This window comes from Eumetopias jubatus, unplaced genomic scaffold (assembly GCF_037043125.1).
Source record: "Eumetopias jubatus isolate StellerSeaLion01/CBP00866 unplaced genomic scaffold, mEumJub1_p1.0 scaffold_2, whole genome shotgun sequence".
Taxonomy (NCBI): Eukaryota; Metazoa; Chordata; class Mammalia; order Carnivora; family Otariidae; genus Eumetopias; species Eumetopias jubatus.
This window is the reverse complement of record NW_028274808.1, coordinates 168,231,534-168,256,062: the sequence shown is the minus strand read 5'-3', so window position 1 is coordinate 168,256,062 and position 24,529 is coordinate 168,231,534. Positions and strand designations below refer to the sequence as shown.

At 41.9% G+C, this 24,529-nt stretch overlaps 1 protein-coding gene across 5 annotated transcripts in view; it reads left to right on the top strand.

Annotated features, from left to right (window-relative positions):
- LIMCH1 (LIM and calponin homology domains 1) overlaps window positions 1-24,529 on the top strand; it is a 321,144-nt gene that overhangs the window by 222,280 nt on the left and 74,335 nt on the right. For 2 of the 5 annotated variants that reach the window (XM_088021187.1, XM_088021186.1), the window contains exons 1-4: window positions 2,472-2,495; window positions 9,996-10,191; window positions 16,093-16,345; window positions 17,644-17,910. In XM_088021187.1, coding sequence (XP_087877313.1) covers window positions 2,487-2,495; window positions 9,996-10,191; window positions 16,093-16,345; window positions 17,644-17,910 — 725 coding nt within the window. In that variant the 5' untranslated portion in view covers window positions 2,472-2,486. Of the gene's footprint in view, window positions 1-2,384; window positions 2,496-9,995; window positions 10,192-16,092; window positions 16,346-17,643; window positions 17,911-24,529 lie in introns of those variants that run through there. The other 3 variants (XM_088021185.1, XM_028088643.2, XM_088021188.1) reach the window with 3 other exon arrangements.

Below are 24,529 nucleotides of genomic sequence, written 5' to 3'. Positions count from 1 at the left end.
TGCCTTGCTAGGAAGAGTCCTCAGCAAACGAGTGAGTATAGGTGTCTCTGATGGAACAGTCGATCGATCACTGTGACAGAAACACAGATTGTAGAGGGGGGGGGTCTCTGTAATTAATAAGGGCTCATTCTAGAAGTAAATGAAAGCTTGCACTCTGTAATTCCATTGCTTAAACACAAGATGATCTGTCTCGGCACTAATATCAGTTGCTTTCTTGAGTGAAATAAGTCAATCAGAGAAAGACATGTATCATATGACCTCACTGATATGAGGAATTCTTAATCTCAGCAAACAAACTGAGGGTTGCTGGAGTGGTGGGGGGTGGGAGGGATGGGGTGGCTGGGTGATAGACATTGGGGAGGGTATGTGCTATGGTGAGCACTGTGAATTGTACAAGACTGATGAATCACGGATCTGTACTTCTGAAACAAATAATGCAATATATGTTAAGAAAAAAAAGAAGAAGATAGCAGGAGGGGAAGAATGAAGGGGAGTAAGTCGGAGGGGGAGACGAACCATTAGAGACGACAGACTCTGAAAAACAAACTGAGGGTTCTAGAGGGGAGGGGGGTGGGGGGATGGGTTAGCCTGGTGATGGGTATTAAAGAGGGCTCCACACATTCTGCGTGGAGCACTGGGTGTTATGCACAAACAATGAATCATGGAACACTACATCAAAAACTAATGATGTAATGTATGGTGATTAACATAACAATAAAAAATTATTTAGAAAAAAAATATCAGTTGCTTTCTGTCAGTTGGCACAGGTGGGATTATTAAATAAAGCAGTTAGACATAGTTTTTTAGGGAAAAGATCAGCATAATAAAAATCGTGTTGACGGTCATGGGCCTGCACTTTTTCTATTTTTTTTTCTTATTAATGTTTTGAGCTTTTATTAGTACTTCCCCAAAATCGGCTTTTTGGAATTGGATCTTATTTTCAAAGAGCAAGTATGTTAGTGTCCTTTTATTTTAAGTTTAAATTGAGGAATGTAAAAAAATGACCTCCTGTATATAAAATTTAAAATTAGCTGTGACCAACCCCTCCTTTTTTTAATTTCCAGGGTGCTGTTACATTTGATTGACATTTTCATTCTTGTCTTCCTTTTCTTCCTCTATACAACTAGGGATCTATGCCATTTTTCATCAGGCAGTCTTAAACAAATCAGAAAACCCATAATCTAAAATGCAACACAGTTCGATGTTTCTCCTACTACACCTTCCAAAATGGCCTCGTACTCTTAGCACACATTAGTTATTTTATGGTCCTAGTTAACGTCCTGACACGTGGAATTGTCTGTTCTCTGGAAATTTATTTGTAAGCAATCAATGTTAAAAAGACTCTCTGGAAGTCCTGAAGGATTCCTGACGTGCGATTTTCCCACAGAGGTAGAAAACCGAATCACGTCATAGCGTTGATACACACAACCATATTTTGGGCGTGTTGCCATGTGGAACCATGTACACATATCTTTCCTGATCTAGCAAGTGGAAGCAGTGTACAACCAGCACTTCCCCGCCTGATTGAAGCAATAAGACCAAATGTGAAAATAAAATAATAGCTTTTCTGTAAGCTTCAGATCCAAAGAAATCAGCTTTAAGGAGCTCACCTTCAGCCTTCTGGGCTTTATGGAAAAATCACTGTATAGAGCATTTGCTTTTGTGCACAATTTTTTTTTGGAAAGACAGAAAAAAATGGACCGAGGACTGTAGCTGCAGACCATTGAACATTCATGGACATTTGTAAGCACCCAAGGTTATTTAATTGGCAGTAATTTTGTCCAGGCTAAAAATTTCCCATCTCCGAGGAATAGGAATTTAACTCTACGCCAACGCTAGGTAGCTGAAGATAGTACTCTTCATTACTTCACTTTCTTCTGATTTCAGTTAGATATATGCTATTTCTCTTGTGCTGGGAACCACTAATTTACCTGGATCTCTGCCTCTGTGCCCACAAGTAGGAATTGTAAGCCTTTAAAAGAACCTCTTTCAAAAGGATTTGACAACCCGTTTCATGCTCATCTGGATGAAGATGCCAGAGTTTCTGAAAATTTTCACTTTCTACCTTTATTACAGAAAAATGATTTTGGAGGATTTATTTTTCCTTCTTGATGTCCTAAAGATCATTTTCTTACAACCAAAATTTCCTAAAACGGGAACTTTATTTTAACTACTGAATCATGTTTGTGTTGACTGATAGAACATTGGGTTCTTACTAAAATGATTTCACATTTAATGGATACCTCATGGATGGTAGTTTTTGTAAATCAGTGTCACATTCTCTCCTTCCGGCTTCCTCTTGGTGGGGCACTATTGATTCCTTAGTTTAAAAGTCATTCTTGAGGGAAAATTCTCCTGCTCTTGTGCCTGGTTTTGTTTCACAGGTACTAGTTACCATTTACTGGCTGGGAAAAGCAGCAAATAGCTCAGCGTCCTATAGCGGCACAACACTGAACCTGAAGGAGTTTGAAGGCTTGCTGGCTCAGATGAGAAAGGTAACTTGACTTTCCTTCTTCTTTTTTTTTTTTTTTTAGATTTTATTTATTTATTTGACAGAGAGAGACACAGCAAGAGAGGGGACACAAGCAGGGGGAGTGGGAGAGGGAGAAGCAGGCTTCCCGCCGAGCAGGGAGCCCGATGCGGGGCTCGAGCCCAGGACCCTGAGATCATGACCTGAGCCGAAGGCAGACGCTTAACTGACTGAGCCACCCAGGTGCCCCTTGACTTTCCTTCTTTATCCTAAGAAGTTAATATAAGATGGGAAATCAACACATTTACTTCGTGTTTTTTTTTTTTAGATTTTATTTATTTATTTCAGAGACAGCACGAGTACGAGCAGGGGGAGGGGCAGAGGGAGAAGCAGGCTCCCCACTGAGCAGAGAGCCTGACAGGGGGCTCGATCCCAGGGATCCTGACCCGAGCCAAAGGCAGACGCTTAACTGACTGAGCCACCCAGGCGCCCCACATTTGCTTCTTTTTAAGATCCTTAACAGTTCACCGGGGTGAAATTGCACAGACCAGGGATGTCCTGCCCTCCAGGAAAGGACTAGTTGACTTACCAATGAGGTCTTTACCTTGTGTGTCCCATGCCTACCTGAACTTCTGTAGCCTTCAGAGAATGGAAGGTCTGAGTTCTCTCCAACTTTAATTCCAAAAGAGCAAATGCAATCTGTCAGCATGTGGCTTTGTACGCCAGAGAGCTCTGCCCTTGTTTTCTTGAGGGAATAACGCCTAAATTAAACAATACAGTATTATACAAAAATGAAGACTTGCTCTGCATTTGTCCTAAAGGTCATTTGGCTTACTCGTCATGGCCTTGGTGTGGGTGAGGTCACGTCTGCCAAGTTCTTGCCTGGCCATCCACCCTGAACGGGCTCTGGCAAATTAGAAGCGTTCTCTCCAGAGATGTGCATTTTACGGGCATTGTATTTGGGTGACCTGGAAATTCGGAAGACTTTTTTTTTTACAGTATTTAAAGCTTTATTTGGTTATGGGAAAGACTGACTTAAGGTAGGAATTTGTCAAAGAAACAGTGGGATGTATTATGCATGTCTGCCTGTGTGTTCCTTTTTAAGGTTCAGCAATGTACAGGATCTTACCCAAAGTCCTAGGATATAGGACTGTCCGCGGGCAGGCCCACCCGGCCAGCCTAGTAAGTGGATGAGGCTCAGTTGTCACATCATGGGTTTTGGATGAGATCCCTATTGTAGCACAAATAGTCCAGGCCTTGCCCTTCCTCATTTCTCTAACATGCAAATGAAATGCACTAATGAGACCTTGAGAGACATTCCGCGCCTTACAAACTTTCTTTTCATACTGAAAACAAGAATGTGCTCCACCTTTCTAATAATTTATCCTTCTTTCTTTAAATTAAAGATAATGGTACTGATAATTCTTCCCATTTGGCTTGAGCTGGTCTGGCTCATGTATTTTGTATATGGACAAAGCTTTCATATTGGTTGTTATGCATATAAGCAAAGTCCTTTAAGCTAAATTCCTTTAAAAATAAACTGAACACACCCACACAATACACTGCTTCTTACTTTTTACTCTCGTGGGTCCTTTAATTTTTCATGTAACTCTGTTCTTAGAGCAAGTACAAAGGTAAGGTTTAGTCTGATTTGTGAAATTTGAATGCTTATTTTTTTATATTAAATTCGGATTTGAATAATGATACAGGGGTCACTCTTTTTTTTAAGTTATTTATTTATTTATTTGAGAGAGAAAGAGAGAACGAAATCATGAGTTGGGGGAGCAGCAGGGGGAGAAGCAGAGGGAGAAGGACAAGCAGCCTCCGCATTGAGCGGGGAGCCCGATGTGGGGTTTGATCTCATGACCCTGAGATCATGACCTGAGCCCAAATCAAGAGTCGGATGCTCAACCGACTGAGCCACCCATGGGTCATCTTTGTACAACTGCTTAAAAGCCCTGCCTCACAGTTCCTTTCTTTGCTGGACCTGATTTATTCTTGCTGTGGACATTTCTTACCATCACTAGTCCAGCTCCTCTATACTCTGAGCAGCTATGGTTTCTTCAGCAACCCTTCTACTGAGACCATATTGAGCTGACCCTCGTTATATCAGCTGCCTTGAAATGACCTGTCGTTGCTAACAGCGGTTCCCTTTTTTTAATGAACGTAGTACAGTATCACAGGACCCAAGAGAGTACTTGGTATCACTGGACACAGCATGGCTTAACTAAATGGCCAGCTGTGGTACTCCCGTGCCTCTGAATAGAGTGTAATTGATCTGAACGTCACAGATAGATATATCCAATGCCTGGAGATACTAGTTTATCTGGAATAGATATTACCTCATTTTATCGATTAAAATTGGGTTTGTCTGGGAAATGCAGAAAACTCTAAATGTTGCTTAAATAAGATGAATTTAATTTCGACCTTACATAAAAGAGGTCTGAACATGAGCAGTGGGCAGGTGATCATCAGGGACCCAGGGTCCATCTGTCCGTTTACTCCAACATCCTCAATCCTTGGGTTCTCACCTTCTGGTCCATCATGGTCGTGCAAGCTTTAGCCATCATATCCACCTCTGAGCCAGGAGAAGGGAGGGATGAGAAGATGCAGGACCTCTGCCCTCCCTTTAAACACACGTCTGCTAAGTCCTGCACTACGCCTCTGCTCATATCCTATTGACCTAAACTTGGTCACACATCCAAACCTACCTGCAAGGAAAGACTTGGGAAAGGTAGGCTGTATTTCAGCTAAAACCTGTGGGTGTTTTCACTGGAGAAGAAAAGGAGCAGATATTGAGGAGACAACTAGAATTGCTTCGGCATAGACACAGGCTGAAATAAATTTGTAATTGAAATGTTTTCTTTCACAAAGACTAACCAGAAATTTTTTATATTCATTTTTCTAGTGAGAGAAATGTTTGTAAAAAATTATCAACTTGTAGGGGTGCCTGGGTGGCTCAGTCAGTTAAACATTTGCCTTCGGCTCAGGTCATGATCCTGGGATCGAGCCCCGAATCGGGCTCCCTGCTCAGTGGGGAGACTCCTTCTCCCTCTTCCTCTGCCTCTCCCCACTGCTCATTCCCTTTCTCTCTCAAAAATCAATAAATAAAATCTTTTTAAAATATTTCTAAAAATTACCAACTTGTATAGTAACGTGTAGAGCCCTTAGCATACGCGTCTGGCACATAGTAGGTATTCATCGTAGGTTGCTGTTGCTATATGCCAAAAAAAAAAAGATCTCTGAGAGCATAGTGACAATGGCTTTTCAGTGAGCCCAGATATGTCAGAGAAGGTCTCCCAACAGAGGGGACACTGAAGTGGAACAAAGGGGCATTACTGTGAGAATGTTGAGGTTGAAGGAAGAATCATGGGGACTAAGTGGCCTTAGAATCTCAGGGACTAGAGCTGGAAAGTGAGCAGTCTAGGTTCTTCCTTTTTATGTCTCTCTCTCACCTCTTTCTCTCTCCTTGAGATTTCCTCGCATCAGGGAACACGGCCAACAGCATCTCCAGAATTACCTGCTTCTAGCTCCTTGCCCAGAAAACAGGGAGATTCTTCCTTCTAGGCCCAGCTGCAAAATTCCTAGGGGTATACTCTGGCCCAATCTCTGTGACCAAGGGTAACAGGTACCATGATTGGCCTAAGCACTACCGTTTCAGGAGGGGAGTGGTGTTAATTAGACCAAGGGATAAAGACAGGGGAATGCGAGGGGAAAGAACAGACCTCTGCCTGAAATAGCAGCCAACATCAGCTTCTCTTCCCTTAACCTGCCTTATTTTTTCATGATACTTACCACCCAACTTTGTATTCATTTATCAGTTTTTCCATTTATCTTTTGTCTTCCCTACTAGAACATAAGGCCTGTGAGGACAGGGTATTTATTGACTTTGCCGAGGGTTGTGTGCCCAGCATTAGGACCGTGTCTGACACATAGAAGATGCTCAGTAAATATCCAAAGAGTGAATAGCTTCCCCAACCAGAGGGTGGTAGGTGCAGATGGGTCATCAAGCTGGAAAAGCAGAACCCTAAGACACTCCAGAATAGAATTTAGCCGCTTTATAAATCACAAAGGAAGCAGAAAATGTTGAGTGGTAACACAGAAGCATCTGGAGTGTCTCAGATACTGTAAGTCACCCACAACCTTGGCTGGTTCTCATTATCTCTGACAAAGAGGGATAAGAAAAGGACAGATGAGTGAAACAATCCAAAAATACCATAGATGTTGATAGTTCTCTCCGCATTCGTTAACGTACGTTTATTAGAACAACTAGCAGTTAGTACAATGGATAGATTTGGGTCTTGTCTCCTATCCCTAAAGTGCTCTCTGTAGATGTCGAAAATTTCCTGGGTTCCTGGATGAAAAGCATTGATGACCTAACTAGACCCCGCAAAAGGAGAATTGGGACCATGCCAGCCTTTGTGCTGCTGTATAGTTTTGTTCTCCCCCGAAAGCTTAACTTTGGGTGACTTGATGGAATCCAATAAAATTGCTTACCCAGCTGATGTCCACATCTTTATTTTTGGCTGAAGAACCAACTTCTTGCCTCACCCTGAGCTTCCAAGGGACCAGGTTGGCCAAGGGGGACCACGGGTGGCCTGTTTTTCACTTTTCAAACTGGCCATGCCTTTCGGCTTCCTGCTCTCTTGCTGGATCCGCGGTTTTATTCTTGGCTTTCTACGCCGTCATGAACAGAATGGCTTTTCTGTGTTTCTTTCCCATAACAAGCTGTGAGAAAGCAGTCGAAGCTCCAAGAGACATGTTGACTTTTTCTTTCTTTCTTTCTGTTCTCTTGTGGTTTGTAGTAGGGGTGGGGAAGACATTTGGGCCTTTGGAAGAGCATTTCTGATTATTATTATTTTCTTGAAAATCCAGTTTGTAATGCTGCACCAAGCAGCTCATAAAATTGTGTCATTTCTAGACATGACAAGTGACCTGGTTCCGAGGGTTTGCCCTCTCTGATGGGAACCTGGGTCCAAGGCATCTAGTTATGGGATATAAATGGAGAAGGAGATAGGTGAGGATCAGTGCATATACAGGTTGTGTCCTTCCCTACATTCACAAATTCTGTATGATTTACATATTGACATTTACATACCCAAATGAATACGTGGAAGTAATTATAACCATAGCTAACACTTTTTGAGCACTTATGCCTCAGGCATTCTTCTGAATGCTCTTTGTATGTTAACATGTTTAACCCTCCCAGCAATCCTGCGAGATAGATGTATATCTATCTGATATACATGGATAGTATTATCAGCTCCATTGAGTAGACGAGAAAACTGAAATCAGGCGAGAAAACTAATAACTTGCCTGAGGTCATATAGATGACAAGAGGCGGAGGCAGGATTTAAACCCAGTCAGTTGAGCTTCCAAGACCTACCCTAAGCTCCTGACCTACCCTAAGCTGCCTCTGTTTTGCAGTATTTATAGTTTGGTGATGTAGGCATAAACAGCAGTTAGGAAAGGGGCATCACCCAGGTTAGCATCAGTCACAGAATAAGGAGGCAGTGAGTGTCCCGTAGTTGGAGAGGTGATGCTGGTAATGGCAACTATACCCACCTCAAATTTGATCAGACATTGGCAGGTTTTACCCTTTGGGATTTAGAGATGGAATCCTGTGTTGGAATCACAATTTTGCTGCTTACTGTGTGACCTCAGTCAAGTTACTTAACCTCTCTGATTCTTACTGCCCTCTTCTGTAAAATGAGGACAATGCTAACGACATCATTGTAGGGTTGTGAGGATTAAATACATGTGCAAAAAGCACCAAGTGTAGCCCTAGACGCATGGTAAGTATTCAGTAGGAGTGACCTTCATTTTTTTAGCCATTTGGCCTATTCTCGGTGAATCAACAACCCACGATTATTACTTGCATTTCCAAAGAAATTAAATACAAAACCATATCCAATTTAAATCTATACTTTTCAGTTAGTTGATGAGTTCTTCCTTTTGCAGCTAGTCAGGCCTGGCTTTTGTTCAAGTCCTGGTGAACTTCTGACCTACAAGTAAACTACCTTAATTTCCATAACTGGAATTTCTGCCTCCCTCTGGAGGGTCAAGTGGGCTGTGCTCACCCGGGTCATGTGACAACCTCTTCTTCCGGGGCCCTAACCAGGGCCTCTGTGTGGAGGTTGCAGGGTGTTCCTCTCCATCCTGCCCTCCTGTCTCCCACTCCCTTCTCTCCAGGCCAAACCCGTGTGTGCCTCACAAATTACAGCCGCAGCGGCCCTTCAGAATGCCTCCCGCTGGGGAGTGTGTCGCGGGCACTGGAGAGAACGGATAAGCACCTGGCAAAGCCATGTGCTACAAAGGCATGGGCTCCAGTGGGCATATCAGTCGGTTCAGGCAGTTTCCAAAATCACTACCATGCAGAGAATATCTGTTTATTTTTCCTCTCTTTTGGGAATGTGGAGGGGACCTTCCCGAGCATCCCAGGACATCCACAGGGTGACATTCCAGTCTCTGCTGAGGAGCGCAGGCCCCTCCGCCAGCATCCTCCGCAGCCCAGGTTTTAAGCGACAGTCTGGAGGAGATTAAATTGAGGTTTATCTTTGAGTGACCGGCGTTATTTTTGTTTTCGTCAGCCTGGCCGATTGTAATGAATGCGACGACACTGGCGGGAACAAGGCTTTTATTCTAATGCAAGGGTGAGGATGGCTTCGATTGACCTTTCCGCTGCTGGGGTTTCAGTGTTTTAGTATGTGCTGCTTGCGCTGGAAAGAATTTATAATCACAGGCTGTCAAAGACAGCCATTGTTCTCCCTGCTCCGAACATGTGGGTCAGCCGCAAGCGCTTCAGCTCCCCCAGCGCCAGGGGCTGGCCGAGAGCGAGAGCATGCCTGGATTCTTCTGAGGCATCAGGGAAAGCAGTTTGCATATTTTTCATTGCCTTTTTTTTTTTTTTTTAAACTTTCTGCCTCTGAAAGACAGCTCCCTTTCAGAGCAGGAATTTCCCTTCAAGGTAGCAGGAGATGGATGCGTGCTGCTTGCTCCAGACTTTACAGACCTGATTCTGCGGCAAAAACAAATGCTGTGTGCCTTGGCCAGCTAGCGTAACCAGGAGCAATCGCGTCGCCGACCCGGGGGCTCGGTCCCAGAACAGGCATGCGCCTATGGATTCCGAGAGACGGGTCAAGGTTAAGGCTTTTGGTGTTTAGTTTTGTTTTGGTCGGTCTCTGTACTCTTGTGAATCCAAACTTAATGAGGCTTTTATTCTTCGTTCCTTCCTTTTTTTTTAAAAAAAAAACGTGGTATTATGTGAGTTACTTGGATATTTATTTATTTATTTATTTATTTATTTGAAGTGTGCATGCTTTTCTGATGGGGAAAGTTGCAGCAGGAAGGGTGGAAGGATGCAACGTTGGCTTGTGGATGATAATCCGTGCCATAATTTTTTCCATCCTGACACCACACGCGGGATCTTTTGAAGACCACCCGGAGCCAGATTTTCCTGGTATTGGAGGCTCTCCGTCTGTTGCTGAAGTGTCTGTAATATCCTTTTCGTTTTATTTTCGGATAGGAGACTGATGACATTGAGAGTCCGAAACGTAGTATCCGAGACAGTGGCTACATAGACTGCTGGGATTCCGAGCGCAGCGACTCCCTGTCTCCCCCTCGCCACGGCAGAGATGATTCCTTCGACAGCCTGGATTCCTTTGGCTCCCGTTCCCGGCAGACCCCTTCACCAGATGTAGTCCTCAGGGGAAGCAGCGATGGTAGGTTGCAGCCTTCGTACACTGCACGTCTTAGAGTTGAACATTCACAAGAGCTGCCTTGTCACCTGTGGACGGAAGGCAGGCTCCAGACCCACCGTGCTGGGACCTGGTAACTCTAAACTGGGAGAAGAAAAGCGTTTTTAATGTTGTTTTTCGTGGCTCTTAGAATTTGGCTTGGCTTTGCCAGCAGTTTGAACATTGCCTCAGTGAGCCTCTCTTCTCTTGGAAAATATGTTACATCATTCCTCCCTTGGTCTCAGTGAATCAAGACGCTGTGTAGGCCATTAGCTCATAAAGTGTGCCGAAGGTTTATATGCTCTGGGTATGAGGAAGGGAAATGTGTGAGTACCACAGTGCAGAAGTGAAAATGCATCAACTTCCAGCAAGCTGGAAATGCACTACACGCACTTGGGAAGGTGCTGAAGCCTGGGAAACTTTAATTGGCAGGGTTTTGGCAATCTGTTCGATGCTTATGATACCTGACCGTTGCCTGGAGCCATGCGGGTGGCCCCCAATGTACACAGCCCAGACTGCCTGTTTGTTCTGAGTCTGGGTTTGATTTAAATCCCATGGATTTTCTACCACCTGTAAGGAATGATCATTTTTCTTTAAAAATGTGTGGTCATGTGACCTGATGTAAATTTAAGGCATATTTTCCAGAAGCTGTTTACGTCACTTGTAGCTTTGTACTTTTAGGAAGGGAAAATGGCTTGGTTCGCCATATATAAACTTAAACTTGCAGGAACGCACTGAGGTTGGTGGGGCATTTTTTATTTGTTTTATTTTATTTTTTTTAATGCATTGCTCGATTGATGCTAATATTCCTAGAGACTTAAGGCTTCTCTCTGAGATGAACATTCCCTTTTATGGCTGAAAGATCCCTTTCAGCTATAAAACTCTATCTAAAATCCTTGAGTATTTAATGTGCCTAGGTCCTGAATTAATCACTTGACACCTAGCATCTCTTTTAGTCCTTAGCACCAGAGTACGAGATACTTAGTCCCCCCACCCCACCCCGGGCTATGAGACCTTCCTTATCTGTATTTTACAGATGAACCTTACAGAGGTTAAGTAATTGTCCTCAAGTTGTTAAGTGACAAATATCACTGTCATTAAGTAGTGTAACAATGTTAGCCTCCAAGAAGTGTGAGTCCAAAACATAAACTCTTAAACATAATTTGCCCACAACTTCTGTTTACCTAATAAATTTTTTAAATTCTAGAATGACTGAACTAATGCCTTTGTTTAGTGCTTAAGCTTTCCAACAAATAGATTAGCCTTAGGGCGACATAGTATGTGACTCCAAAAGAATTCCATGGTGCATTGTGAGCTGTTTGAAAAACATTTCTAAAATTTTATATGACATCTTAAGTACCACCCACAGCATTAGAAGTTACAATGCCAAGTACGTGACCTAACTGAAGTTTAACATAACCAAAAGGTAGATTTACTTTTACAAAACATATCTGAGCCAGACTATTTCATATTGTTTTGATTGTTTTTTTTTTGTTTGTTTTGATTGTTTTTTAAAAAAATTATTACTTTGTTCATCTTGGTTTTATAAGTGGTTTTATATTCTGTCACAGCTTCGAGGGGCTCAGAGTTTGTAATGAGTGACATCTTGAAGGGATTTGAGATGGTAATTACTAATATTGCACTAATAGGTGCTGAGGCACAATTTAACTTGCAACAATTAAGATTGATAAGCTAGAGTCTTTTTATAAATATTTTTCCATGTAAAGAATAGTATGAAATTGAGCCTCACAGAACACCATCCATGAAAGAGAGCACCTTACACATAGATTTCACCAAGCAGCCTGATACCTTCAGGCTTATGTTCTTATAAACGAATCAAGACTTAATGAGGTTTAAACACACACACACACACACACACACACACACACACACACACACACACACACACTTTTTTAAATCTGCCTTTAAAAATAGTGTAATTTTATTCAAATAGGTGTTGTGTTTTATTAGAATTTATGGTCTGTTTTTAACGATGCTAATCAATAAGATTGCTAGTTCTAATAAACACTTCCAAATTTAGAAGAACATTTTTTTTTTAAGTCTTGAAAATTTATTTCCTAAGGACTCACAATCAATTAGGGAAAATCTTAGCATAAAATTCTCCAGTTCCACATTGGGTCAATATTTTAATATCTTCAAGGCCCACTGACTCATTCAGCGGGGACAGTCAAGAGCCACGCTCATAAGAGGTGCCACGATTCTATGGGTTGCACCCGAGAGCTACCCGGTTGGGATGCTGTGGGTCCCCAGGGTTAGTTCCGCCAATCCGTCTTGCTACACAGGTCCCGGTTCCTCCCCTCACCTCTGCTAGCATCCTCCTGAGGCCACTTTATGGACCTCACTGAAGAGGAAACACAAACCTTTCTACTCAGATGCGTTTAAAATTAAGAACATAGTTTAGAAATATGATGTATTTTATTAAATGAGTATTCTTTTATAGAAAAGATGAGTTGAGGGAAAGAAATAAGGAATGAAAGAAATGAAGGTGGTAGAGGGAGATGAGAAAGCCAAGGGCTAGGGGTGTATATGGCCAAAATACGGGGAAAAAAGAAAGCTCCCCGCCCCCCCACCGCCGCTCCAGTTACTGGAAAGGGGAGAAATGTGGCCCCCCTGGAAAGGAAGACTCAGACTTTGATAAAGTAATATCATCATCATCATGTGCTGCATTGTCATTTCCTAACTTTGGGCATACATAGCGAAGCCACCCTAGTATATATATCTGTGTTTTCGGAATGAAGTCATACTCTTTGGAAGTCCTGGCCTTCGATAAGAATTCTAGTATTTACTGAGGGTGTGCCGTACCAGCCACTTCCTAGGTGCTTTGCGCCATCTCCTTGAATCCTCACAATACCTGTCAGAGCTGCCTTAACATCTCCATGTGTCCAATGAGGACCCTGAGGAACGGAGGGTTTAAATTTCACAGAGCTACACAGCTAGTAGGATGGAGCCGAAATTAGACCCTGGTCTCTAAGTCCAGAAAACTGTACTCCTTTCAACTGAGTCACTCTGCCTCAGGGCATCTGCAAATTAACTTTTCTTGCACTGTCTGTTGAAGACATTTATCAAAGAGTAATTGTGGGAAGGAAAAGGGTGATCTGTGTATTTGTTAAACAACCTATTTTGAGACTTTCACTAAGATTATTACAGATAATATGTTTTTAGATACTGTACACAAAGAAGGTTCATAGATGATAGGATTTTAGACATTAGAAAATGGAGACAACTCTTAATTCATTACTAAGCCTTCATAGTTGATTGAAGAATCATTTTCTTTCATTCGTTTATTCGAGAAAGTGTAGTGCTTCCCCTAGTCAGGATGCTTTAAGCAAAGGACATTTCTCCAAGAGAAGTTCGTCACAGAGGAAGGAACTTTGGACTGGAGTCTGGAGAACAGAAATTGGGAGTCCTGAGCTATTGCATTTCAGCCATGTGGAAGGGGCTCTTTCTGCGTCTCTGAGCCTGTTTCCACCTCTGTAAAATGGGGATATTACCAAATCAGAAAACAAATCTAAGAGTTTGGCAAGGGAAGGTAGTGTTAGCGTTTGTTTATAAAGCATTTCATGGGGCCTCTAAATGTTACACTGGGACACTGAGACAGACGGATACTGTCGATGAAAGACTTGGGGTGGGAAGGTGCTAAGTTATGAATCAAAAACCAGCAAGTACTGAAATGGTCAAAACTTCGGAAGGGAGGCTGAAACAAAGTGCAATGAATAATTCATAAACTGCCTATTTCATCCTGCAACAATGAACAACTTGTTTATGGTCAATGCTTTTAACTTGTAAAGTCTTTTAAAAGCCATTAAATCATTTAATCTCCAGGGCAAATAATTTCATTCTAATTTTTACAGAAGAGGACAGGCAAGTGTGATAGAACCAGCCTAGGAGCCCAAGGTTCACTAGTGACAGATCGAGAACTATGATGACATCAAAAGTAGTCAACATTTATCAAGCACTTACCCTGTACCAAGTACTATACCAACAGTTTACGTGTATGCGATCCTCGCAAAAGCCCTACAAAGTAGGTGGCGTTATTATCCTCACTTTGCAGATTGGGGAAACTGAGGCTTCGAGAGGTGAGTTAACAACTGCAGAGTCTCACAGCTAGTGAGTGGCAGAGCTCAAAACAAAGTAGATCTGGCTTAAGACCCTGTGCACTGCCCACTCGGCTAGGCTGCCCCATCTCTTGACTTGGTTGAAGGCTCTTTTCACAAATGTAAAGAAATAAATTTTATTTGCTGTCAACAAAGTTGAATAACCTATTCCTGATCCTCTCGTTGATGAAGAGTTTCCAACCAACTCTCACATGGCGGCTTCTGTAATAGTAGTGTTTGTTTTATTTTTTTATTATTATTTTTTTAATTTTATTATGTTATGTTAGTCACCATACAATACATCATTAGTTTTTGATGTGGTGATCCACGATCCACTGTTTTTGTAGAACACCCAGTGCTCCATGCAGTACGTGCCCTCCTTAATACCCATCACCGGGCTAACCCATCCCCCCACCCCCCTCCCCTCTAGAACCCTCAGTTTGTTTCTCGGAGTCCACAGTCTCTCATGGTTCATCTCTCCCTCCAATTCCCCCCCCTTCGTTTTTCCCTTCCTTCTCCTAATGACCTCCCTGCTATTCCTTATGTTCCACAAATAAGTGAAACCATATGATAATTGACTTTCTCTGCTTGACTTATTTCACTTAGCATCATCTCCTCCAGTCCCATCCATGTTGATGTAAAAGTTGGGTATTCATCCTTTCTGATGGCTGAGTAATATTCCATTGTAGATATGGACCACATCTTCTTTATCCATTCGTCTGTTGAAGGGCATCTCGGCTCTTTCCACAGTTTGGCTATTGCGGACATTGCTGCTATGATCGTTGGGGTGCATATGGCCCTTCAATAGTGTTTGTTTTAATGACAGCTTCGCTCTCATAGATCTTACCAATTGAGTGAGATGAGACTCAGGAAACAGGGATACAAGATAATTATTGGGGCTCTTGCCCGCCCAAAACTGATTTGGCAACATTAAATTCTCTTGTGTTGCCTAAAACACTCTTTAAGCCAAACCAATTCATTTATTCCTCAGATAATTTGAGGATGCCCGCTGGGTGCAAAGATGCTGTGATCAATGCTGTAAATGATGTAAAGCCCTTGTTCTCAGAATACAAGGTCAAAAGGGTAATGTGCCCGAAGAAAAGACTAGATTGGGCCATGGGGTTCACAGGAAGAAAAGATGGCCTTCAGCTATGGGTACCAGGAAGGGCTCTGATATAAAGGAATATGCTTTTATTATAACTCAAACCCCTTCCTGGAAGGCAAACCCTTGGTCTAATCTAAATCTGCCATTTTCCAAATTCCTATTCTTCTTATCCATCTTTGCCCCTTGATGATAACTAATATTCTCCAGGTGTTTCATAGATTGGTTAAAGGTACCTCCAAGACATTCCTCTATAAAACAGAATCCTTTATAATTCTTATTTGTGTGACTATCTAGCACAGTGTAAGACAGGCAATAGCAGGTGTTCAGTAAAAACTCCATCGGTTGATTTATGTCTTTTCTTTGGAGAGTCGCAGAATCTTAGCAGCCTCTAGTTCTGCTGCAAATGTGTTGCAAATCGTAATTCTCAGATACAGTTGGGCTTACCTCTATTTTTTCGACTGAATTTTTTCCCCCTGATTTGAGTTCAGAGCTTTTCCCAGAACGGACTAATTTAGACGGATACTTTAGATTCGTTAAGTGAATAATTTAAAGAAGGAATCCCCAGAACCCACAGATCTAACCACATCCCTAATACTGCACACTTGCCATCAGGAACTGTTCTGCTAACCCCGCGCATGTTTTCAGCACCCATCCTCTCTTCCCCAGGGAGAGGAAGTGACTCTGAGTCCGACTTGCCACATCGGAAGCTGCCAGACGTGAAGAAGGATGACATGTCTGCGAGGCGGACTTCCCATGGTGAGCCGAAATCAGCAGTGCCTTTTAACCAGTACCTCCCGAACAAAAGCAATCAGACGGCCTACGTCCCTGCTCCTCTGAGAAAGAAGAAAGCAGAGCGAGAGGAATACCGGAAGAGCTGGAGTACTGCCACCTCCCCCCTGGGTGGGGAGAAGCCCTTCAGGTAAGGCCTGAGCTATGCTGCCCCCATCCTGGCTTGAGCACTAGCAGTGAAGGGACCACACAGCTCCGGCACACGATTGAGCTCAGATAACCATTCCAGAACTTTGACGTCAGATTACAAATGGCAGGGGCACCTGGGTGGCTCAGTCGTTACGCGTCTGCCTTCGGTTCAGGTCATGATCCTGGGGTCCTGGGATCAAGCCCCACATGGGGCTCCCTGCTCAGCGGGAGGCCTGCTTCTCCCTCTCCTACTCCTCCTGCTTGTGTTCCTGCTCTCACTGTCTCTTTCTGTGAAATAAATAAATAAAATCTTAAAAAAAAAAAAAGATTACAAATGGCAGTGGGCTAGACAGCTCTTTGGAGAGAGCTTGTGATGACAGAATCTAAGCTTCATGAAGGCACCGAGAACAGTGCCTGCCACACAGTAGGTACTCAACAGATCCTTGTCTAATGAGCAGATTTTTGAAACCAGTTCTAGTGAGAGGACATGGAGAGCAGGTCTGTCATCCATGTCTTTCTGAGGAGACTGCCTGACTCCCACTCCTGTTAAATTAGGTGCAGAAAGCCACATCTTTTTGCGAGAAGACTTTTTCTTAAATCTAGATACACGATTATCTAGATACAAGCTCAACTATGTAAGGGATGCATGAAACATGCTTCAGAATTGCATGGAGAAACTCCTAGTAAAGGGACGATACATTGAACTGCTCATCTCTTTAGAGAAGCAAGCAGGGATTTCCCCTAAACTCGGATTATGTCTTTATATTTATGCATTCATTTAGTCTGCAGGTATTTATTCAGCACCTACTACATGCTAGGTGCTGTCTTTTAGGCACCCGGGACCCAGTAGTAAATAAGGTAGAGTCCCTGCCTTCAAGAACCTTCTAGTCCAATAAAAGAAACTTATGGTCTAGTCTAATCCTTTGAGCAAAACCACCCTGATGACTGCATGCTTATTTCTAATAATCCACCTTTATTATCTATGAATTTCATCGAATAAACATTTTATTAAAAGTTTTGATGATTGAATCAAACATGACTTTTCCCTTTCCAGCAGAAAAGGCTTTTTGCCTTTCAATATCAATTTTTAAGTAGCTTCTACTATTGAGATTATGATGCATCGTATTTATTAACAAATTAATGGCTGCATTTAACTTTCTTCACGTTACCAGGATCATATTGCATGCTATGACTTTTTTTTTAAGTGAAAAATAATATCAGAATGACCAGGAAATGACATATGGCTTGCTCCCCAGCCCAGGCTGCTAGTTTGGTAAACCGTGTTGTCCAACTCACTAGCTATCCTGAAACAATAGAGGAAGAGGGAAGTGAAGTGGGGTCTCCTTGTGAAGAGGACCCAGTCAGCCCAGTGGATCCTGGTGGGAAGCCTTCCGATGGTGGGTTAGAATTACCCACTGGCAGTGGCCAGAAGCAGCCTCCTCCAGAGGGGGCTGTGGTGGCGCCAGCTCCCAAGTCTGAAGAAAAAGATGCTGTTGAAATCCAAAAGCGCCGAAGGCTAGAACAAGCTGGAATCAAGGTCATGCCTGCGGCGCAGCGCTTTGCCAGGTTAGCTCTGCAGGCCGAAGGCTTTTGTGCATGCCTGGGGTTTGGATTCTGTCTGGCTTGCTGGAGTTTCCATCCTGTTTCCCCTTTGCAGCTCTATTACCCCCCCCTCCTCCTCGAGCAAATAGAGCTGCGAGTCTTTGCAGGGGCATGTCTCCGCCAAGAACTTGGTTGTTCTAAATGGAGGCGAAGAGTGAGCTTCTTGCTGCTTGATTAGACCTTGTCCTAGTCAAGGATTAGTGGTCAGTCATTTGTGGGTTGCGGGATTTACCTAACAATAACATTTTATTTTTCAATTGTTTGCAGCCTGTTAATTTTCACGCAACTCCTAAATGGCTCTTACCTTACTTGACACATCACTGGAAAATAGTTCCTTTGAAATGGGGAGCACTCTCTTTAGAAAGAGTGGTTGGCTTACAAAAACCCACTTACTTTCTTTGTCCCAAGGGAGTGGTAAGATTGCACTTACTCGACTCGTTCCCTAAGGCACGGTGATTCAAAAACAAAGAATGGAGTAATTCCTTCTCTTAATTGTAACAAGGGCACGAGCATCCAGCCCAGATGACTTCATATTACATGTGTGATGGAAACCTTCAGCAGTCCAAGCCACAGAAAACTGTAGTTCTACAGTTTTAGGTAGTGTTTTGAGAAGCTGGTTAATTTTTCTCATATAATAACCACGAAGTTCTTAACAAATCATAACGAGACCAAAATTTATTTGACAGTTTAAAATTCATAACAGTTTGATAATTGAAATTCCTTTGCCATCTGCTGTTCCATTTAATTGGGAGAGGTAGGTGACATACCCATTTTCAAGAAGAATAAACTGAGGGTCAGTGGTAGTAAGTGACTAGCTGGTCTGAGAGCTAGTTACCGCTGACCTGGTGGCCAGATCCAAATGTTCAGACTACAGTACCACATCTGCCTCCCACACATTTAACAGAACATTTTCCATTTCTCTGTACAATTCCAAATGTGGTTAGAGCTGTATGGTCTAGTTCTTAAACTGAAAGTTCCAGCATTGACTTATATGGATTTAATTCTAGAGTAGCTTTGTATTGATTAAAAAACAAAAACAAAAAACCCAAGGGTATACTTCTTACCTGTCTGTGGTATCTCACAGATAAATATATCTGTCCTAAACATATATGTGCTTCTAGAAAACTCTACCATAAAATTGTGCTTGTGCTCCAAGCAGCTCTCTGGTTTTCTGAGATAAGAGAGAGTAATGTAGAATCATGAAAACAAAACCAAATCCAGGTTTTCTATAAATTTTGGTACAGAGACCTTATCAGACACATATTTTTTCAACATCATTTTAGCATTACTTGTATCAGAGAACAAGCTCGATGCTGAGAATACAAAAATGAATAGTATCCCCTTAGCATGTTTCGTTTTTCAGACTTTTCCTTCTGTTTTCAAATTTAGGGCCCAGTGGGAGTAGGTATTATAGGTAAGAGTATGAATTTACAAAAAAATTTTAATTGAATATCCTTGACACACATAACTTTGTTTTTGTCACGTCTGAGAAGTCTTTAAGCTAAAATTTACTGAAGACACCATGATCTTTTTTTTTTCTGTTTTATTATCATTTTCAAAAGTTACAACTCCGCTTGGTTAAAATGAATCTCATTTTTAAAGATTGATTTTTCTATAATTACCAATCTGGTTGAATATTATAATATGTGTATTGGCTATTCGGGTTTCTTCTTCCATATCCTGTGCCACCTTTTCCCATTTAAAAAAAATTCATTTTATTGTGGTAAGAACACCTAGCATGAGATCTCCCCTCTGAACAAATCTTGAATTGTTCAATGGAGTTTTGTTAACTATAGTACGATGTTGTACACTAGATCTCTAGAATTTGTTCATCCAGCCTAACTGAAACTTTATGCCCGTTGATTAGCAACTCCCCATTTCCCCCTCCCTCAGCCCCTGGCAACCACCATTCTATTCTTTGATACTATGTATTTGACTCTTAGATATGGCATATGAGAGGAATCATGCAGTATTTTTCCTTTTGTGACTAGCTTATTTCATGTAACAATGTCCTCAAGGTTCATCTGTATTATCACATAGTGCAGAATTTTCTTCTTTTTAAAGACTGAGTGATATTCCATTATATATAAATGTCACATTTTCTTCTATTCGTCCATCAGTGGACATTTAGGTTGTCTCCACATCTTGGCTATTGTGAATAGTATAGCAATGAACATGGGAGTGCTACTATCTTTTAGGGATCTTGACTTCAGTTGTTTTGGATAAATAGCCAGAAGTGAGATTGCCAGGTCATATGGCAGATATATTTTTAATTTTTCAAGGAATCTCTATATCATCTTAAGAGTATACAAAAGAGCAACAAGATATGAGTGGGGATCCTCATTAAGTTAACTCAGCACACCCAGGAATCATGGTGATGGAGAGAAGAGAAGAGATTGGACAAGTCTGGGAATTCCGTGGGTGTCCTGTGTCAGTAACTGTGAGGTTTATTTTGTAATGAAATACTGAAATCTTTTATGATAGTTCCCATTCTGTGCACAAACCTAGAATCATGGTTAGTTTACAAATGTAATTCTGATGGATGAATATTACATTTATATGGTAAACTTTGCTCCCGTCCACGTTTCCTGTCATCTGGCTCAGTTGTTTACATATTTCGTCCAAGTTAGCTCTGTTAGCAGAAATTCCCGGGTCTGTTAAGATCATCACACCTGAGATCTTCTGGCTTAACATTTAAAATTGCATTCAGGAAAATTAAGCATATTCCCAGAGAATGTCCCCAACAGCAATGTGACATAGTGTCTCCGAACACCCAGAATTCATTTGTTGGCAGATTGTTCAGCTGCTAGCTCTCTCTAAAGGGTTTACACACCCCGTGTCTAGCCTGGCCTGTCTGTGTCCCTGTCACTTACTTTCTGTAGCCTTCATCAGAGTTGAAAGTCATGCTAAGTTTATCCTGGTTTTCATGTGGCAGAAAGTAGCTTAACTGGAATGAAACACATAAAGATGAAAAGGCTTCTTGATATCTGAAAAATAAGAATATAAAATTATGTAAATATGCTGATGTCTCTTAAAACATTTAACCTCCATCTCCTGTCTTTGCCATCCAGATGAATTTTGGCTTCCACATCTTTGAACCCAGCAAGAGTCCCAACATATGTTCTGTGGTCCATTTCTTAGCTGGGAAATTCTGTGTCTGTAGAGATGGGTAATCATATAAAGTCATGGGCAAGGGATGGAGGTACACAGACAGAGGACAAGGCTTTATTTCCTTAGGCTGTTTTATTGTTGTTTTTTCCCAAGTATTCTCAAACACCTCCTTGTGTTATTTCTAATACAGTATATAAAAAGGAGTAAGAGTGCATGGTATTCCATTTTCACATGAGTTTAGAAGTGCAGAAGTCCCAAGCTTCCTGTCAAACCATATATTAGGAGGTATCTTAGCATCAAGGGACAGAAAGTAGGGCTTCTTAATAAATGTGTGGAGTTTAATATTTATTAGAGTCACCACTGAAGTAAGAAGTATATAAACTACTTTTTCTTCTATTTTAGTTTATGATTAAGTTAGCTTAATTACCCCCAAAATATGAGACTCTGCCAAAAAAGCCAAGATTTCTGTTTTTAAGAGGATAAAATGGGAACTAAGATTCACTTCCCCTGAATTAAAATGCCATGGAGATTTGAGTTCTCTTACTTGGTGTTTCCCATTGGAGAAGTAAACTTTTTTTTTTTTGAACTGAATTATAGGTTTCACGTGATTGTACTTCTTTCCTAATTGTTTTCATATGTTTCAGCACTCAGTCTTTTCTGCTGGTCTGTGGATCTTCTCAACCACATAGTAATTAATTACAGAGGGCAAAATAACCCTCCAAGGAAAAATAGACATTTTTGAAATCTTTAGAGGAAAGAGTGGATGCAGCTAAGTGCCAGACACATATTCCTCTACATCCCTGCTCAGCAGACTCCTGGTGTCCCTGGTTGTTGCTGAACAGACCCTTGGGGATCAGGAGCAGACACACACATAGCTTGCAGGAGCCTCTGTGACTCTGGTTGTGGTCGCACTGTGTGGGCACTGGGTGAGCCAGGAGGTTTCTGGTGTTGCCCCTGATATTCCCAGGAGACCCTGGTTTCTTTCAATAGAACAGACAGGCTGCCAGTCTGAACTGGTTGCTTGTGTGTTACCAAGGGAAAAGGGGTGGAAGAAAATGCCAGTTCTTCCTTCGTTTCAATCATTATCTCATTCACTTTGAAACCTGTAACTTTGAGCCAAGAGCTTTTTCTTCCCCCTCACCTGCTTCGAGCCCATAACCTCTCCTACCAAGATAGCTTTACCTGTTTTAGATGAGATTGGACACAGTTGCAAGGCTGGAAGCTGGGCTGGGCATGTCTCGTTTCACGTTGAACCGTATTGCTTCTGAGCAAAGCAATGAACTGTGCCCAAAGAGCAGCCCCTTCTTCCCAAAGTGACTCATCTATGAATGGCTCGAAAAAATCAAAGCTTCAAATCTCCCTCATGAATATCAAGCCAGATAACCTGAGTCTGCCCCTGAAATTCACTTTATTTACCTAAATTCAGATGACTGGAACTAGAAGCCTCAGTATTCTCCTCTACAAAGTAGACATGAGAATTCCTATCTCACAGGGTTGTCGCGAAGGTTAGCGTATCAGAAATATACTAGCTGCTCAGAGAGTTGTAATTGCTGAAAACTGAAGTAGAACATACTGAAGCTTGACAACAGACTGCCCTCAAGGTCCTTCAAGGGAAAAAGAAAAGCACATTTATGACAGGTTACTTAAAAATTTCAGTAACTAGATACCTGTGAACACAATCCTATATATCTGCCTTATACACCGTATGTATTACTGCATGGCCAAAAGTACCAGTTCAGATTTTGTGTTACTATCTTTTTTCCCCTCTTTCTCTGAGTCTGCCTTGAAACTCTGAATTTACAGGATTCAAGCAAGTAGCAGAAAATCAGGCATTATGACCGTTTTTTGTTTTTGTTTTTCTTTTTTTCCAAGTGGGTAGGGAGTGGCTTTCAGTGGCCAGTGATACAGAAAGCTTTCTTCACCGTCTTTTTTTTTTTTTTTTTTTTAAGTCCACACATCTAAATTGAGATTGCTTGAAACAAGTGCTGCCATGCTGGGCATTTAGCCTAAAAAGAAACACCCCGGGGAATCTGTAGCAGGGCTTGGGCTCCTGTGATCCAGAGAACACCAGATTCTCCCTTCTCAAATTGGCACGGTCATATGCATAAATGCGTATGTTTTATTCTAAAGAATTCTGCCTGAGTTGGGGAGGGGGGGATGGTAACCCAAGACCCCTGGTCAAAATATGAAAAGAGCGCTGCTTTTGAACGTAAGAGGTTCCAGCTAGGGGTCCGCTCCCCCCCTGAACTTGGAGTCAGATCAGCTGAGATGAGATAATGAGTTTGAAAGCGCTTTGTAAACTGTAAAGTGCCATGCAAGCATTGTAAGGTATGATTAGTTAGCATTCTGCTATCATTAATCCTAACAGAACATTGCTGTCTGTGACCAGCGATGCAAATCACAACTCCAGTCTAAGCACAACTCACAGGATCCCTTTATTTAGTAACTAAAATACTTTTCTTTCTCCTACTACCATAGTCATGATAATGCCTTATTTTTTATATGATGTTCTGCTTTCAATACTCTTCCTGGCTGGGTTTTTTGCTTAACGCACAGTACAGTGGTTAAAAGAGAACCCCTGGAGCCAGACGGCCTGGGTTTGAATTTTAACTTTAGCCCTGGCACTTTGACCTTGGGCAAGTTTCTGAACCTAGAACCTAGTTTCTACTCTCTTAAAATGGTGATGCTAGTAACACTAACATTGCAGGGTTGGTATTTAGGTTTAAATGAACTAACACTTAGAAGGAATTCCAGCCAATAGTGCATGCTCAATAATTGTTAATCACTTTCTTTGTCATCAACATTGTGCTTTTTAAATAATGCCTTTTTGAAGACATGAATTCAATGGTCTGTGATTTCCATTGGCCTTTTTTATGGCTATAGTCAACCAGCACCAGTTGGTACTTGCCAGATGCGTTGGCTAAGGAGGTGGGGAGGAGCATGAGCACCATCCAGGAGGGGCCAGGCAGGACCCTGGGAGTCAGGTGTGCAACTCAAAGGGCAGGATTTCATATTTTAAGAAATAAATTTATTCGGGGAGCAAAACACTGCCAACCACTTCCAAATTCTGTATTTTAAATTTTTATTGAGGACAATGGCAGCAGTGAGAAGAAGGAATTTTCTGGGCATGATTAGTGATGATTTGATTTTCCAAAAAGTCAGATGGAGTGAGGGCCTGCTATAGTCTTAAGATGTAGCCCCCTCAGGAGCAGTTTGGAGCAGAGTAGCAGAAGGCAGGCGGCCTGGTTGATCAGGGTACAGGGTCTCATTGTTCATTTTACTCCTAGCTAGGCTAATTCCTCCTTCTTCATTTCTGAGATGAGTTGTCCTTTGAGGAGGGAGAATTTACTCTTAATTTTCTCTTAGAAATTGGATACAAAGTAGGTGAACATTAGGAGTCAAGATATTTTCTTTACTTATCTTTATGAAACGAGAAGATAATAAATGATTTTTAAAAGTTTTAACATTTTAT